The sequence below is a fragment of the Anser brachyrhynchus genome, assembly GCF_964034855.1.
Source record: "Anser brachyrhynchus genome assembly, chromosome: 2".
Lineage (NCBI taxonomy): Eukaryota > Metazoa > Chordata > Aves > Anseriformes > Anatidae > Anser > Anser brachyrhynchus.
In genome coordinates, this window is record NC_137695.1 from 144,891,085 (window position 1) to 144,906,464 (window position 15,380).

Sequence of the window (15,380 nt, forward strand, 5' to 3'; positions counted from 1 at the left end):
GCTGACAGGGCACGCTGCTGACTCCTGTTGAGCCTGCTGTCAATCAGCACACCCAGATCCCTTTCTTCTGAGCTGCTCAGTAGCTCTCTGTCTGTACTTGTGTCTGGCATTACTCCATCACAGGTGTAGCACCTAGCACTTACCTTTGATGAATTTCATGACACTGGTTTTTCAGTGCTTCAGTATATCTAGATCCCTCTGCAAGGCCTCTCATCCCTCCAGGGTGCCTATAGCACCTCCCAGTTTAGCTTTCTGAGGTTGCATTCCACTCCTGCATCCAGATCAATGGTTAAAATATTGAACAGAACTAGCCCCAGAACTGAGCCTTTGGGATCACTGCTAGTGACTGTCCAACAGCCAGACGTAGTCCCATTCACTGCAACCCATTGAGCTCCACCATTGAGCCAGTTCATCGGTCAGTGTTGCAAGTACCTGTTCTTCATTAACCACCTCATCACTGAGGTGATCAGCTCCAGGGCAGATGGGTTCTGCAGCAGAGTGGAGGATCGTGGCATGCAGGGGGGGTTCTTGCATAGAGGAAGCTGGAGGGAGCTGCCAGGAGCCAGCAGCTCTTGTGAGAGTAGCCGGAGAGGCTCGGGCAGAGCCGAGAGTGGCTGCACCCCACACACATACCAAGGCAGCCCCCCAGGGAACATGAGCACTAGGAGCATGGTGATCCCATCGGCACGGCACCAGCAGTTCATCAAGGGAGGGCGCTGAAGCTTGGCCAGCTCAACCAGGGAGCAATGGTATCCACCCAGCAGAAGGCTAGTCTTTCTGAGCTCAGCACCCACTGCAACTTCTGAGACAGAGCTCCAGGGGGAACGTGCTGCTACCCAAGTGCCAGACTATACAGTGTGCCCTACTCTTACGCCAGCACAGGTTGACAATAGTGAGCACACCTGCGGGAAGTGTGCCTAGGGGGTGGCACTCCTCTGCTCAGTGACACAACTCCGGGAGGAGGTGAGTAGGCTGGGGATTATCAGCGAATTGGAGATGGAGACAGACTACTGGAATTGCTCCCTACCTTCCCTGAGGTAAGCCCAACAGGCAGAAAGGACACACAGTATAGAGGATTCCCTGTCCTCTCTCCACCTGGCTGCACTCAGTGACCTGATGGATAGGAAGCAATGGTGCTCCTGCTGCCCGGTACAGCAGAAGCATCTCCTCAGTGACTACCTGACTTTTCCAGGTGTCCATGAGCAATAGGTATGAAGCTCTGCAAGTGGAACCAAACAAAATTAAGGAATACAGTTCATCTGGCTTAGAGGTGTCACCAAGGTCAAGTCAGCCCACGGCCTGCATCAAAACAGATGCCACCAAGAAAAAAATAAAAAAGATGGGTAGTTGTCATAGGAGACTTCTTTCTGAAGGGAACAGAAGGCCCACTTCATGGGGAAGTCTGCTGCCTCCCTGGGATCTGTGTTAGAGACGTGAAGAAAAAGCTTATTTCCCTTGTGATTATTACCCATTAGTAATTTTTCAAGTAGGCAGAGGTGAAGTCCAAGGGCAATCAAGAGAGACTTCAGCATGTTGGGACAACAGGTTAAATGATCACGAAAACAAGTAGTGCTATCCTTTTTCCATTCAGTTGCAGGGAATGATGAGAGGAGAAACAGGAAGAGTCAGAAGATCGATACCTGGCTCCAAGCCTGGCATCATCTTTTCTACCCTTTCATTCCTTGTCTACCACACCCAGAGTCTTATACCTATTCTGTAGTGGAACCTGAGTGAGCAAATGGGCGCTCTTCTTACGGCTCTACTGGAGCTTCCACTCCTCGGTGTCCTTCACCACAGATGCTGCAGGAAGAGAAGCAGAGTGCAGGGCATTCTGCCAGGTGGTCGCCATGTCTGCACCTACTAGCTGCCACGTGCCTGACAACAGTGTTTAATACATTGCTCCATGTAGAGGATGCTGCCAGGGCTGTAGCCCAAACTTTCTAGAGAGCAGAGAAGGTGAGCAGAGCAGGCAGCAACCTGTGTTCGTAGCCCTGGTTGCTGGTGCTCCCTAGGAGTGGGTTTTATGAGGCTTCACGTGGTCTGAACTGTCCACACTCAGCCAGCATTGCCCAGCTCTCACCCAGCCCTCTTGCCTGACTGGTCACCTGCCGGCTGACTACTCACCTGCCAGCTGTTGCTTCCCCACACACAGCTCACAGGGTACACATGGCCTGAGGGCGTTGGGGCCCAGAAACCCCCTCAGACACTCCCTGTGACCTCACAAGCCCTTACTCATCTAATTACCTGGCAACTACTGACGCCACTGTCACTGCTGCCCTTACTAGTGTATTTTTAAGGCAAGGCATAATATTTGTGACATACATTCTGATCGTATATCCATATTAATCAAAGTGAGGTTTACAACATGCTTTTGTCTATCAAATAAAAGATACTACCTAATGAGTTCACAAATTCTTTTTTTGTTACAAAAATGCCTTTAGTCAGTGAAATGAAATGACCAACATGGTATATGAAGAAAAAAAGTGTTCTAAAATTTCCAGAGCCCAACTGAAATACATAATACTGTTTGTTTCTTGTTCTACTATTAATCCAAATTATTTTGTAGCCTTTTTATTAATTGGGTGATCACAATGTGAATGATAAATGGAATGATAAATAATCCTTTAGTTTTCTCCAATACAAAGAATTATTTCAAAAACACTTTTTCATTCTACAGATTAGATGAGCTTTCTTAAAATACTGTACTTGTTGCAGAACTTGTTGCTGACTTGCCAGCAGGCTTATGAAAGGCAGCATTCATAAATGCTTCACAGAGACTGAGAAACAAGCAAGCAGAAAACAGGAGCGGCAGGCATGAAAATAAAAAGGCTAATCGACCAACTGTGAATAGATCTATCTGTTTCATTTCCTGAAACATAAATGAGAGGAAGAGATTTATCAACTAGCAAATAGTTTCATAAAGTAGATAATTGTCTCTGCTTAAGCAAGTTGGCTTTGTAATCCTCTTAGCTGCAAATTAGCTCCAAAGTATTACCCTGCAGGGGAATACTGAATCCCATGGCATAAATAAGTAGGGTGTCAATCCTGAAGTGTTTAAACTTTCTCTCATGAAGGAAGTTACAGATAAATCAATGTAAGCAGTCAAGTTATAACAACTATATATATTAAGTATTTATTGGGACAGGAAATAACTAACAACTGCAGAAATTTTCTTCTTTCGAATAACACACTTCAGCTGTAATTCTGTGTGAAGTAAATACTTGTTCAAAGATTCTCATGTCATCTTTTGAACATTTTTTATCGTTCTCAGGAAGGATGGAAGGGTACTTTTTTTTTTCTATTGCCATTTGACATCACTATGCTATGAAATTTATTTGTATATGTATATGTATATGCATATGTATATGCATATGTATAATATTTTCCCTCACTAGAATTCCCAGGGAGGTGATGGAGTCACTGTCCCTGGGGGTGTTTAAGGAAAGGTTGGATGTCGTGCCTAGGGGCATGGTTTAGTGGGTGATATTGGTGGTGGGGGGCATGGTTGGACCAGATGATCTTGAAGGTCTTTTCCAACCTTAATGATTCTATGATTCTGTGATTCTATGAATTATTTTATTTGTTGAAGGTATTAGTGACAGCAAACCATAAAGTAGAAAAAAATAAATGTTTTCATTCCTGAGGTTTAAAATATATATATATATATTTTCTGCACAATACTGATATATCACATTTCCTAATCATTGTTAGGAATCACGAGCTAAAAATGATTGAGGAATACCTGGCAAAAATCATAGGAAAACAAATTTCTGTCATAGTGAAAAACTCATTGAAAAGGCTGGGACATTCTAGCGTAAAAATGCAGTGACATGTCTACCAGCAATGATCTGTATGAAAACGTCTTTAGGTGTTCTTGTTGCTCTCTCCCATTTTACAATTTGAGAATACTTCAGTACAACAGTCCATAATTTTTTTTTTTTTCCCAGAAATCCCATCACAATTTCTGTTTAATCTCATGGAGTATAAAAAGGTTTATGAGTCTGTACACAAAATACTGTCTGAGAGGTTTTCTTTTTTTTATTTATATTATCATTATATTATATCATTTATATTATATTTATTTATATTATCATTATTATAATTATTTTGGAGGTGGTAGGATATAGAATGCAACTGGTCTTGGCTAGGACAAGGTGATTTTGTGTCTCTCCTTAAAATGAGACATGATCTTACATGGTCTTATATTTTACAGAAATACATTTAATAGAAATAAAAAGGTATATATATATTATTATTATTTTATTGGAGACTGTATGTTTAAAGCATTCCTGCACCCTAGAGAAATTAAGTACCTATCATATGAAGTACAGTATGCAAGAGAAAATTGTAGTTCTACTAGAATTCTTTCCTAATTTAAGTGAAAAATCATGTTTTCTTCATCAGTTAAGCAAATAACACTTCACATACATTAACAGTATAAAACTGTAAGTTATCCTAGACTGGCATTTTTAGGAAAAATACTGGATCAAAAACATCGTCAAAGAAGTATATATTACAGTTTGTCTTTTTGTAAAAGTATGGTACAAGAGGATAAAATTCTGAAGTGAGATGATAACCTATTTGGAAAAATGAATTCTATATGTGGTAGAAGTGACCTGAATAGGTAGAATAAGAAAGGCCTTTCATCACATGTTATTCTGTCTTTTGCTTCTGTGGCTGCTTCCTTATTCTCATCCAATATGTGATATTCCATTTTAAGAAATGTAGATAAACTATAAAGGCAATTAATACAAGAAAAAGAATTCATTAGTTATTAGTTGACATCTTGGTGGGTTGATGATTTGGAGCACAAGGTGAATTATTTTGCGACAAATTAAAAACACCCCAGCAGAACTTCAGGTTTGTATGATCTTCAAAAATTCCAGCTAAGAAACAAGTGTCTGAGAGGATGAAAGCCCTTTAATATTTCACTAAATGCAGAAAGTGACCAGTTACTTTTCAGATGCTGCTTATATTAATTTATCTGCTTGCTTATAGCACAAAGCCATACTTTCCTTTCAGCTCTGAATTCTAACTTCTTTTCCAATTGTTTTGTCTGTAAATCACAGTGGGGCAAATATTTTGATTTTTTGCCATATTTCATAACCAGGTCCATCCACCCTAGTGACTACTACTTTGCTAAGGTGATAGCAAAGGAAAATGATGAAATATATTAAAATAAAAGGTGAAAGCAAAAGAATCATTGTCACATTACCACAAAGTAATCCATCTGTAATTAAATCTAGTCAGGATATATAGTATATATCTAGTCATTATATATAGTGTATGTGTGTGTATATATATATATACATACTATAATCTTACAGGTTTCTCATAGTCACTTGGAGAAATCAAAATGTTCAGAAATCAGCTAGAACTCAAGAGTAGCATTGTCCTGAAAACTAGTCTTAAGGTCTAAAAGATGTTGATAATAAGCATATTTAATTATATTTCAGAAGAGATGCATCTGTTTTCCTTCTCAAAGTCTTGTTGTATTTCTTCTGCAGAAATACTGCAGAATCATTCCAGCTTTCACTTTCATTAACATGATACTGTGCCAGTTCCAGCTGGTATTAAATGATAACTCCTAAAGAGAGTTAATCTTTCATTTTTGGCAGGCAGTTACACTCTGTCACTCATATGCCCTGTGAGAACAAATTATGAGGATTTATGCTGTCAAATCAAATGCATCTCATAGACCTGGAAACTTCCTGTTTATAGCAGTATATTAATATACTGAATAATTGATATTCATGTGCCATTTTTGAAAAATGTATCATTACTGTGGTTTTTTGGTGTGCACACAGTGACATTCATATAAGCGAATGAAAACAAGCGCTAGCTGTACTGTTCAAATAGGAAACAAAACATTATAAAGAGTAGCACTTTAAGAGACATTTTAAAGAATAACAGATAAAGTTTTAATACCACCTGTGCCCTCATTATCTGCAAAGCTGCATCAGTTCTCAAGACAATATTAATTTCGTGCATAACATAACATTTATGCACGATTGATTAGTTTGCCCAAACAGTTTGTGCACAGACGTGCAAGTTCAACAAGCACACATAGTTTTGCAGGTACTTTCTTCATGTTACTACTTAATATTAATTCTATTTAAGTAAAAAATCCTTCAAAATGTTTACTGTATGCTTTGTGCATGGAACTTAACACAATTATTAGTCTAGAAAAAAAAAGTATATACTTTAGTATATCTAAGAATCTAATTAAAACCTGTTGTTAATAAAACGAACAAAATTACAGCAAAACAAGGGTACTTAAATCAGCAATTAATGACACACTAAAGAACTTTATATTTGACAAACTATAATATCTATACCATCTGTTTGTTTTTTCACCATATGGCATTATATCAGTTCCTAATAACTTTGTTAACATTGGCTCTCTGCTTTTTAAGGTGGAATCAGCTAGCTTTGAAGTCTGAAGAATGAGCATTAAGAAGTGAATCACTGTCCTTTTTGTTATGAATTATGTGTTCTACCTATGAATAATGGTTTTACATATTTAGTTGATAGGCGCTCTTTAGTTTCACGTATACATACAAGTGTTTCAGAAACTGCTAGTTTCCAACAAAATTATTGCTTTTTTTTTCTTTCTTTCTAATTTGGTGTTAAAGCTTACTTTAGCATTAGTTACATGTTTACAAATCTGATTTGTAAATCATTGTACAGTGTAGTTCTCAAAATAGTTACAGAAGGTAAAGAAGTAAAAAATGGACTGAAGACTTTCACCCCCTTATATGAGTACCTACCTTATATCAGTACCTGCTGTTATAGAGAATTAAGAACTTATACAAAAGTTAAAAGCAATATATTTAACAATGATTTATTCTTGAAGGCCATAGTCCCCAAAAGCTACTGATCTTTCTAAGCTTTCAAGTAGCTATGTATACATCTCAGTCTTATCAAATTGCTGCTGATCACTCTTTATTGTATGTTAGAAGAGATTTGTTTTTGAAAGAAGTGACAGTGTGTAACTGTATTTTGGTATTGTTAAATGAAATGCTATTTGCAATATGCTTACTTTTTTAAGTATCTTTTCAATGATATTACTGGGTTGTATTATTAACCACATAACACACAGACGACAGTAAGTTTTATGGTATAATTACCACTTCTGTTCCCATTTACCTGGGATGTGAAAGCCTAAAATTTTTAGAATGTCATTTTGTCATGGTTATCACGCAAGAAATCCTGTCATGCAGCCTCACTTACATATGAGCTTAATGATGATTTTCTTTTCAGGAATTAGTTTTGAATGTGTTCATTCATTTATGAAACACAGAAAATAAGGATTGGAAAAACTTTGAAAAGCTACTTAGTCCGTTACCCCAGCTCTAGATTAGACTAAATGTACTTAAACTCTCCTGGACGTATTTATATTTCACGTTCTTGAAAACTTCTACTCAAATTCACTTTCAGGACTTCACAATAAATATTTAAAGCCCTGAAATACAAGTGTCCCTTTTGCTTCCCATACCCAAGAATTCTTTGTGAATAAACTGTACTCTTCAATACTAGGTGTTTACACCCATGAATACATGTACATGTATATGTACACACTAGCATTATCATAATGGATGCTAATATATATTTATAAAAATATATATTCATATTTTTATTCCTTGATTCAGGTATTCATCATACTTCTTGCCATAGTGTTCAGACATCAATTACATTCACCAGAATGACTTTGTCTTTTTATTCTTTTACATTTTTCAGTATTTTTTGCCCTTTATCCACTGGTCAGGGTTGAAACCAGGTGTAGACTTACTTGTGCAGTATCAATATTAGATTCAAATCTTTCTAATTTGCTTAGTAAATCTTCAATGAAGATGCTTTATGAACTACTAATTGTATACTGAGTCATTGCAACTTTGAAATCCATCTCTTATTAAACTGTAACTAAGTGTGGAGTCTTAATACTTACCAGTTCTTTATGAAGTGAACTTCATTATGTAAGTTCCAAAGTAAATTAAAATGCATGGAAATACAGACAATGTTCATATTATACAAAACGGTATAGGTGGTATTTTTCTCATTAGTGGGGACACTAAGATTAAAATTTCAGGTATTTAAAAAATATTAATAGGTTTGGCTATCAAGCAGTAGACAGACCTGGAATGAAAAAATCACTAAAGGATAAGAATTCCTCTTTACCTTTGCACACAGGTCTATGATCACTCCATGCAGCAAAAACTTCAGCTATCCTCTGACACGTGATGCTTTTTGAGCCTTGTAACACATAATCTTCATCACAAGAGAATTGTACTGTTGCTCCCAAGCTGAAATCAAGGAATGGCATAAAAAGAAGATTCATTTTTAATAGTTATCAATTTTTGCATCATTTTACATATAAAAAATTTGAAAAAGAAGGCATGTGACCCATTAAATACAACTTTTGTTCTCAGTAGCAAAAGCCTTCTCTGGGGTTGCCTTGGCCAGAGATGCTTCACCTTGTTTTAAAATTTGTCTGGCGGTCAAGTGACTATTCTCTGACCTATCTTCTGACTTCCATATAGTAAAGATCTGACAAATTTGAGCACTGTGTAACAAACTGGAGTCAGGAGATGGACTTGATGATCCTCATGTAGATTCCTTCCAACTTGGGCTATTCTATGTTACAATGATTCTATGAAACAGCAATAATTTATGTTGATTGAATCTAGAAACCCAGGAGAAAGAGATTGATAAACTAACCAACAAGAAGATGAACTGCAACTTTAACCACATGACTCAGGACTATATATATTATACCCTTTCTGGTGAAAGCCTTAGGATATAGGTGACCTGTTGTAAATGTCTCTCACCCTGTCTTCTTTTTGATGAAGACTGGTGCTTTTGACTTCAGAATGCAGAGGGACATTGGAAGATGTATAACACCAGAGAAAATAATTAGATATTAACAAAGTTTCTTGTATTAAAAAATGGTATATTATTAATAAGGCTTTCCTGTATTAATTTGAACAAGGAATGCATTACTGTAAATAATAAATTACATTTAAACTATTTACTATTACTGTAGTAAAAAGAATCAGAGAATCACAGAATCAGATGGGTAAATGGAAGTTTTGATAGCAGATAACAGCTCTATAAATGTAAAAAAAAAAAAAAACTTTTTTGCATAAGAATCAGGATAAAATACATGAAGCTGTTTGTGAAAGAACAGGTTAAAGAAGAGCAGAAGTAAAAACTGCAGAAAGATGTAAAAGTGGAAAAATGAGAAGGATATAAGTCAATATAATGTAAAGTCCCTTGCAAGGTAAGGCTGAAAAAATATATGGTACTAATGAGTAAAAAGAGCCACAAATCAGATCAAGAGCTGGAGAAATTTTCAAAATTATGATATAGAAAGATGATCTTATTACTAATGTTAAGAATTGTACTCAGCTACTCCAGGTTCTATATAGTTAGAAAGTCTTTTAAAGTAGAAATTGGAAGACATAAATGAGTTTCTCAAGTTCAGATTTTCACAAGAAGGTATCTGCTATGGAAAATCATGTTGACATAATCTGATCCCCTTTGGTGATGCAAAAAGGAGCATCTGGGGAAAAAAAAATATACATATATATATATTGTCTTTAAATAACTGTGGACTGATTTAAAGAAGAAACACTGAGCAGGAAGTATTACATTTCCAGAACAAATTGAACTGAAGATACCAAAACTGTAACTAGCAAGCCAGGTTAAAAATTCCAGCAAGTTGAAATGATTATGAAGATTTTACAAACCTAACAGGTATTTTTATCACTTCCCCAAATATAAACAACACATTACACAGTTCCCTTCATTTGTCCAAATCAGTTTTGATATTAAACTGATACTTCATAGTATATGACTGTAAGCATGCTAGACACATAAACCCATTTAAAACAGAAAATTTACAAACCCAGTAACGTGTGTGTTATGTGAGTGAGAACTAATAATGGCAGATAGATGGGCATATGATAAAACACTGATCTAGGAAAGAAAATGGAAGTGCCAGAGACCGGTTTCTATAGCAGATCAACTTAAAAAGATGAGAATATTAATAATCAAATCAACACTTCCTTTCTGAAAAGTCAAAAAAAAAAAAAAAAAAAAAAAAAAAGGACAGGAAAAAAAAATCCTGCAGTAAATTTATGCTCAGTGTATAATTCTTCTGGACTTGCAGGAGTCTAAAGATGGCATCCATAAAGGCCAGCACATGGACTGTAGTGAGCTTGTTAAGAAAATGCCAAGAAAATGGGTCTCTAGGGAAGCATTAAAAGCCTAGACAAGATTAACATTTATGAATGTTTTTCTGGCCTTATTTACCTATACACAAAGAAAAAACAAATAACAACAACAACAAAACATTAATCCCTTAAAAGTTGTCTGGTAGAAGAGATCCTTCTTGTTGTTTCTGTAAATTATATCTTTCTCCAATAGCTTTCATTCCTGGCATGCAAGAATTCAGTTCAAAATCCATCTTTCTCTAAAAAAAAGTTTGATAATTGAGTTTGACAGTACAGGAGGATAGTGTCACTCCCCAGGGTTCAGTAGATGAGGTAAATACAATGCAGATTCAAAAAAGGACATCCAGATTACCATGAAGAAATTATTAGTTCTAAGGCAAAATTAAGTAGATAGGCTCACATCTACATTCCTTTGATTTAGCTCTCTCAAGAACAGATGGTCATTGGTTTGATCTGGGGTCTGGTGTGTTGACTTAAAACTCTAAAGACATAGCAGTAATTTCAGGGTTTTTTTTGTATACTTGTGGGGGGTTGGTTTTTTTTTTTTTTCACAGAATCACAGAATTGTTTTGTTTTTTAAAAGGAATCTGAAATAATTTGAGGAATTTGTTGTAGACCAAAAAGGGATTCCTGGCAGGATGAAACTGGTGTATCTATCTGATGTGTCTATTGCATATCTGGAAGTATTGCATGAAGACATGTGAGAGCCTGCTGGAATGTTAGAGAACTACAAATTACTGAGAAAAAAAAAAAAAAAAAACAGATTGTGCAAGCTCTTTTTTGGAGACTTGTCCCTTGGCTGCATACAGGTATTGTTTTACAGGTACAGGTATTACCCCTTAACTGCATACAGGTATTGTTTTAGAGAAAGCTTTCTTAGTAGTCTAAAACAGAGAGAGAGAACAAATAACCAAAAATAGTGGGCACAATTAAGGGTAGTTTCATGCCCTGGCTTACATTTGATCCAAATTGCTTGCCAGACCAAACCTCTTTAAAGTGTGTGTAAAGCTTGTAAATCTGAAGAGAACTGAAGTGTGATAAAGCTATGGAGTTGCTCATCATTATATACAATACAGACGTGCACTGCTAAATAAGAAAAAATATCAAAAATAGCAGAAAAATCTTCAACAAGTTTCAAAAGTAGATTATATCTATCTGGCCAAAAAAAAAAAAAAAGAAAAGAAAGACCTGCCTCTAGATGCAGCCAATGAACTAAGAGGTTTAAATGTAATTAGAAATTATATTCAGAAATTATGAACACAAATCAACGATACTGGGCCAAACTTTGTTGATCTAGTCCAGTATTGCTGACTCTGACAGGGATGATAAGTGAAGTGCATGCTTAGAGAAAAAGACAAACATATATAGTTCATCTTCTGATCACTACCATATGAGCTTCTGTTGGTATATTAGTCACAAAAGGAAGTTCATGTACCGTGTGGTTCCTTTAACAAATTGGTGAGGAAACCCTGTGATGTTGGAATATAATGTGCAAATGGCAGAAGTGCTCAATGCCTTTTTTGAAGCACTGTCACAATTTGGAAAGAGGAGAGACATACAATAATGGGGAATGTCAGGTAAAAGAAGATGGATTTATTCAAAAACATAGGGCCAGATAGTTTTCACCACAGGATGCTAAAAAAGCTGATTGATGCTATGAAAGGCTGGTATCATCTATGAAAACTCATGGTGATGAAGACAAGTTCTTGTTGACTGCAGAAAGGCTAACACCACATGAATTTTTAACAAAGGCAAGGAGAAGCTAGGAACTTCATCTCAATCCCTGGAAAGTGTGTATTTTCTAGGAAAGCAGGCAATCAGGAGCAGTTACACAGAATTAATCATACTTGATCAACTTGATTGTCTTCTATGGCAAAATGACTGGCTACATAGACCGGAGAAAAGTGATAGATGTAATAGTGCTCAGCCACAGCAAGGCTTTTAACACTATCTCTCACAGCATTATCTTTTGGAAGCTGAGGAAGTCTGCACTGAATAGATAGACTGAAAATTGGGCTGGCAACTGTGCTCCAAGGATAGAAATAAATGGCTTCATATTCAGTTGGCCACCATTACTGGCCACCACCAGCTTATTACTGGTGATTACAGTAAGCATAAGCTTAGTGGGAATTCAATATGGGGTCTTACACTGTTCACTATTTTCATCTTCAACCTTGATGGTGAGTCAGAATTAACCCACAGCAAATTTATGGTTGGTACTAAACTAGGAAAAGAAACTGACACTGAATGGTAGAGATGAAGAGATTCAAACAAGAGACACAGAAATGTGAGCATTGGACCAGCAGAAAACTCATGAAATGAACAAGGAGCAGTAAAAATGTCTGCGCTGTTTATCAGTAATGTGTTTTCATCCTGAATAAAACAAACTACATACTCAACTACATTAGACAAAGTGGTGGCAGCAGATTAAGTGAAACTATTACTTAGGTGGCGAGACTGCCTCTGCAATATTAAGCCCAGTATCTGGCCTTCCATTTCAGAAGGGTTATTGATAAAAACTCCAAAGGTCTCAGAGGAGTTAACTGTAGGTCTAGAGCACCTACAGTGAAAAGTTGAGGGAACTTGGCTTAATTAGTCTGAACAAGAGGAAGCTAACCTGTCTGCTAATAGCAGACCATAATTACTTCAAGAACATTTACAGAGATGATGAAGCCAAACTTATTTTAATGTGGCAGAGAATAGTCAGTTTTGGTGATTCAGGTGCTACATTACAGGAAACCAGGAAAGCAGGTCAGAACTGGAACAGTTTACCCAGACTGTTGTGAAATCTCCATTCCTGGGAGTTTTCAGGACTGGTTAAACAAAGCCACAGATGATCTGATTTAGTGTTGGCATCAGTCCTGCTTTAGGCAGGCGGTTGGAGTAGATGCCCTCTCAAAGACACATACAATCAATATTTCATTCAAGCTGTTCAATTTAGTTTGAACCCTCATAAACCTTTGGCATCTATGAGATACTGTTCCTAGCTTAAAAAATGCGTACTTGACCTGTGTCTCTCAGCAACTTTATCTGAAAATTTATAACAGAACAAAAGAAGACTGATATTAAAAAAATAATATTTTTCATTAGGAAATGGTATAGCAAAATACTATCGCATACTATAAAAGTATAGCAAAATAGTATAGCAAAAAAAGTTTTGCACATAGCAAAAAAAAAATTAAAAAAATAGAAAGCTATATGAATTTGGAAAAAACACTTCCATTTCATATCTATCTTTTGAAGACTCTTTAGAGAAGACAAACTAAATGCAGTAAGGAAAAGCCTAAATTGAAGGTATAGAAGCTGTAAAGGAAAGATGTGAAAGAGAATCTTTAAAATTTTGAACTGCATATGAAGTTCCCATTGAATGTTATTATTGGCAAAGCTGGCATTTGTGTAGAAAAACAACTAATTTTAGATTATTTTTCCATTATTTGGTATATTCTTTATTATTGAACAAAAAACAATTATGCGAGGATTCAAAACCTCAAGCTCAGCTGTAGCAAGAAATGATATATATTCTGGCTTATGAATTTAGATTTTTCATGTAAATTTTGTTTGGTTTTATTATCTGGGTGATTTATAACAGACATTGTAGAACATGGTCTTGAGCAAGGTGTAATGAAGACCAAATGTCTTGCAAAGTCACATCTTATTCAGCAGAAGCTGTAGGCTGTATCTTGGCAGAAACCCTACAATCCTGAGTGTGTGGCTGCTTACAGGCCTCCAAGGTGCTCTACCTGCTAAGAGCAGCCTGTTTGTAATAATCTTTTGACTTACAAAATGCACTAAGAAGAAACTAATTGGCACAGACAAGAACTGTCTTGAATATAAACTTCATTTACTTCCTTCTATCAACAGAATCTGTATTGTTAAGACCACACTAGCATCTTAGTGGCTAACAGCATTCAATGGGCTGTTGTGATCCACGTTTGATTTGAATCTCATCTTTAAATACCTAACTGGACTATACTACAGAGGTAGTAGGTAGGTTCATTGATTCATTTCATGAAGCCAGAACTTTGGGATGTTATAGAGGTACATGTTTGAGCTATAATAAAATACCTGCCCACCTACAATTCACTTTGGCTATGTTTATTCCACTATAGAGAAGAAAACAAAAAAGCATCCAAACAAATTAAAAACAAACAAACAAAAATAAGACCAAGTGAAATGTATTACATCTTTATCTATTATATCTTTTTTAGATTTTCCAATAGTGGCATTGATTCTAAAATTCATTACTCATGGGAAAAATGTTTATTTTACTGAATGACAGGTAACATAAACGCAGTGACTGGACATTCTAGCAGAATGAACACTTCTACAACTACATTTCTAAGCAATGTCTAGAACAAGGAAGAGAGAGAAAAAAAATGAAATTTTCTTTTTGAGGCAAAATATATTTTTTTTCAGTGCAGGAAATGCTGGTAGCTATTAGCAAGTCTCATTGTCTTCTTTTTTTTTTTTTTTTTTTTTTTTTAATTTTAGAAGTCCTGTAGATGCTCAAAGAGCCATCTAGTATCAGAAACAAAGTTTTTAAATTTAAAATTTTACTAAAATATAGCCATGGGGCTTTTCATGTTATAAGAAAAAAAAAATCAAAAGGGTGAACATGGAATGTTAGGTCCCAAAGGTCGTCATGAAATGCTGCAGCTTTGTCTTCAAGCTTGCATTACATTTCTAAGTCTGTAAGAACATATGAATGTGCTGAGAAGGCAAACAGTGTTTTTAATCAGAATAAGCGTGAAATTGCACTAAAATCCTTCCAAATCTATACCTTCACATTTGAAGAAAGCTAAAGAGAAGTGAGATGTGACATATTTCTAACATTCACTAGTCCTGTTCTTTACAAGTACAAATTTCACCATTCACATTCATAGGACGTTTAACAAGCCTCAGATAAGAAATAACTTTATTTATCTCTAATACATGGAAGATCATAGAATCATGGAATCATTAAGGTTGGAAAAGACCTCCAAGATTATCTGGTCTGATCAACCCCCTACCACCAATACCACCCACTAAACCATGTCCCTAAGCACCACATCCAACCTTTCCTTAAACATCCCCAGGGACTGTGACTCCATCTTCTCCCTGGGAACCCATTCCAATGCCTAACTAATATGAATACAACTAAGGGAG

General features: G+C 36.1%; 1 protein-coding gene across 6 annotated transcripts in view; it reads right to left on the reverse strand.

The window, feature by feature from the left end:
• CSMD3 (CUB and Sushi multiple domains 3) overlaps positions 1–15,380 on the reverse strand; it is a 703,323-nt gene that overhangs the window by 405,542 nt on the left and 282,401 nt on the right. For all 6 annotated transcript variants that reach the window (XM_080578052.1, XM_080578051.1, XM_080578050.1 and 3 more), the window contains one exon: positions 8,179–8,303. In XM_080578052.1, the coding sequence (XP_080434178.1) occupies positions 8,179–8,303 (125 nt within the window). The remainder of the gene's footprint in view (positions 1–8,178; positions 8,304–15,380) is intronic.